The sequence below is a fragment of the Macadamia integrifolia genome, chromosome 8 (assembly GCF_013358625.1).
Source record: "Macadamia integrifolia cultivar HAES 741 chromosome 8, SCU_Mint_v3, whole genome shotgun sequence".
Classification (NCBI taxonomy): Eukaryota; Viridiplantae; Streptophyta; class Magnoliopsida; order Proteales; family Proteaceae; genus Macadamia; species Macadamia integrifolia.
Window position 1 is genome coordinate 32,206,900 of NC_056564.1, and position 3,016 is coordinate 32,209,915.

The 3,016-nt window shown below is 35.6% G+C and overlaps 1 protein-coding gene across 2 annotated transcripts; it reads right to left on the bottom strand.

The window, feature by feature from the left end:
- Window positions 1–549: 549 nt before the first annotated feature.
- Window positions 550–2,493, bottom strand: LOC122085534 (heavy metal-associated isoprenylated plant protein 4). 2 transcript variants are annotated; one of them, XM_042654011.1, is made up of 4 exons: window positions 2,306–2,493; window positions 1,963–2,150; window positions 1,182–1,269; window positions 550–1,104 (listed from the first exon to the last, which is right to left on the bottom strand). In XM_042654011.1, exons 1-4 carry the CDS (start codon window positions 2,424–2,426, stop codon window positions 734–736), a joined length of 768 nt encoding a protein of 255 aa, XP_042509945.1. In that variant the 5' UTR covers window positions 2,427–2,493; the 3' UTR covers window positions 550–733. The 2 variants fall into 2 exon arrangements, with proteins under 2 accessions (XP_042509945.1, XP_042509944.1); XM_042654010.1 differs by having other exon boundaries at window positions 1,963–2,153.
- Between the last annotated feature and the right edge of the window lie 523 nt (window positions 2,494–3,016).

A 3,016-nucleotide genomic window follows, 5' to 3' on the forward strand; every position in this document is an offset into this window, starting at 1 on the left:
GGAGTTAGTAAGGAGCTTAGAGGGGTAGAGAGTGATAATACATATATATTTTGTGAATAAGAAAATTATTTGTTTCTTTCGGGTGAATGTAGGCATTTGTGCCAAATCACGGTGAGAATTCCTAGTGTTAGTATGTGATTGCTTGATTGTTTTCTTTATTGTTAGTTTCTTAGGTTATTGAGATAAACCCACACTACATTTTATCTTTTATCTTGTGCCACTTTTTCTTTCTTCTTCTGATTTATATATCTCCAAACATCTATCCAAGATCTCAGAACTCGAACACTTCTAGTCTATATGTTGGATAAATAATAAGGTTTTCAGTCTCAAGACTTTAATATGCATCTTTCTGGGGGAAGCAGAGAGGGGTAAAGGAAGTGGTGGAAGTCTGGACTTCTACTATTTATGTTTTCTTTTGGCTTAGGTTGCTAAGAAATTGAGCTTCATACTTTGGTTATTAGGAAATATACAGATCCTTCTATTCATTAACAAAACATACACATTGTACTATACTTGAAAAAAAAAAAAAAAGATTCCAAATTTGAAGAATTTGATCCCAAACATAATCACCTTTGGAAATGTATATTCATTACTATGACAGGTATTCAGACACAAATGAGTTACATATGTTATCTTGAAATAATGTAATAGCATCAAAGATGATCAAAGCTAGTGTTTCTGCTAGAGGTCTAAAGCTATTAGTTTGTTGGATCATGTTCCTAAGAGCACATCTCTACATTATAGTACATGCATTTGGGTTTTCATCACTAAACAGCTGAGGGGCATAATTGCAGTGGATTACATAAGGGACATATTCCTCCTGAACTTTCACTTCCACATTCTTTTCTTCCTTATCTTTGCTCCCGGTTGCTTCAATGAACTTAATATCAACTTCTTTCAACTTTTCTTTTTCTTGCTTTTTTGTCTCCTTGGTTGATTCATTCTCCTTTACTTTCTTTTGCTCCTTTACTTCCTCTTTAGTGGAGATGATCTCGGCATGTTTGTGAAGGTTCTTATGGATAAACTTGATTACTGTTGGAGGGTCTATGGTTCCATCCACTTTCACAGTCTGTGATTTTATGTCGGTATTAACACTGTAAACACCTACATTCATCAGCATTGGGATCAAGCTCTTGAAACTTAGCTTATAATGGGATGTTTCAATTCGAAAATCGACTTACCTTTTAGTTTTAGCAACTTCCTTTCCATGTCATATTCACAATTTCTGCAGTGCAGGTGAACCTTCATTGTCATTGCGCTATAAATTGGCTGAATTTGATGCAAACAAAAGGAGTAGTTAGGATCCTAAATATAATATAGTGTAATCAAATGGCTAAGTGGACATATATTTTACATGACCTATTGTACATTTCCAATTTGAAAGATATATGGGAATAAACTATTGCATTAATGGCCAACTGAACAAAAGGAGTACTGATACATATTGAAACAAAATTGATGAAGCTTTAATCTTAGATTCCTTTACAAATGAATATTATAACCACATCAGACAAGAGAAGAACCACTGACTTGACAATGGCCTTGTTATCGCTTTTTTCTATTAGTGGCCGAGTTTTCTCTGTAGATGGCAATACTGAAGGTGAAGATTTCTCGGTTGTTCATGTAATTTTTTTTGTTGGTTTCTCTTTCTAATAAAAATTTCTTCCCATTCTAACAAAAAAAAAAAAAAAACCATTGACTCGACAATCCAATGCGAATTGTTGATTTAATAGGCCAAATCTTGGATGGGTGCAACCCAAAATAGACTTGGTGGGTTTAATCTATTGAGATTGATAAAAACTATTTGCGGTCATGAGTCATGACCAAAGACCAATCCAAGAGGTGTGACGTCCTAAATTTTGGTGAGATCTCAGCCAATTATGGGGTTAGATTCACCAAGATCTGGTTAAAGAACACAACTCCCATCTATATTAGACTGAAGTTTCAGCCACAAGAACTTACTTCATTGTCTTCTTTCTTTTCTTTGTTCTCCTCCTTCTCTACCTTCTCCTTGATCTTTGGTATTGGAGACACCAGCTCAACCTTCTTCTTGCTTCTTTTCTCTATGAGATATTGAATTTTATGCAGATCAATCTTACCTTTCACTGTAATTTCGCCACTCTCATTGTCGATGTCCACACTATGAACTCCTGCTTAACCAGGTAATTAACACGATTGTATGATATTATCTCATAACTATTAGTAGTGGTCAGCCAAAACTACAAACTTAACAATAAAATGAATAAATTAAAATAAAATAATGGAATGCCCTATAACATTATCAGAAGAAAATATATCAAGTCACCTTGAGTCCTTATAATTGGCTTTTTAATCTCTCGAGCACATTGAGCACAATGCAGATTTACTTTGTATACAGCAGTACATACTTCATCTTCCCCCTCTTCTCCCTTCTCTTCCTTGGCCATTTTTGCAGACAAGATAGAGATAGACTTCACAAACTAGAAGCTTGAATAGGAAACAATCTAGATTCGATTAATTTGGTTCTATCACCTAAAGGAGGTTCATTAATAAGACCCTGTTCTAGACCTCATATGGACCTTTGGGTTGGTAGGAATTGTTAAGAGTAGTTCACTTGCTACTGTGTTAGTTGCAGGAAGATGTGGAGTTTTCTTCAACAACAAATTAGACCATTTCTTTGTCCATTCAAGCAAGAAAGGGCCTTCCTGCATCTAACTTACGTCAAAATCAGACCCAAACTCAAACTGGTTCCATTTAAAAAGTCCTAAATTTACCTATGAGACGTGTGCATGCCTTATAGCTCATCTCTGGACTTTATCCATTTACCATGGAGACAAGAAGCTTCACCTTTTTTTTTTTGGTAGAAACGTAAAGCTTTCTCGTTTCCCATCCCTTCTATTCCTCAACCGGATAGAAGAATTTGGTCCCTCACTCAATCAGGAAATTTCTCAGTTTGGTCTGCATGGGAGGGGATTCGATTGAGAGCGATGCATGTCCCATGGCATGATTTTATTTGGGCTAAGGGTCTTTCCCCTCG

Excerpts from the sequence above, each read along its gene's own strand:
- LOC122085534 (XM_042654010.1), bottom strand. The coding sequence starts at position 2,426 with ATGGCCAAGGAAGAGAAGGGAGAAGAGGGGGAAGATGAAGTATGTACT. Across the intron at positions 2,154-2,305 it reads GCCAATTATAAGGACTCAAG|CAGGAGTTCATAGTGTGGAC; the intron begins GTGACTTGATAT and ends TACCTGGTTAAG. Across the intron at positions 1,105-1,181 it reads GAAGTTGCTAAAACTAAAAG|GTGTTTACAGTGTTAATACC; the intron begins GTAAGTCGATTT and ends TGATGAATGTAG.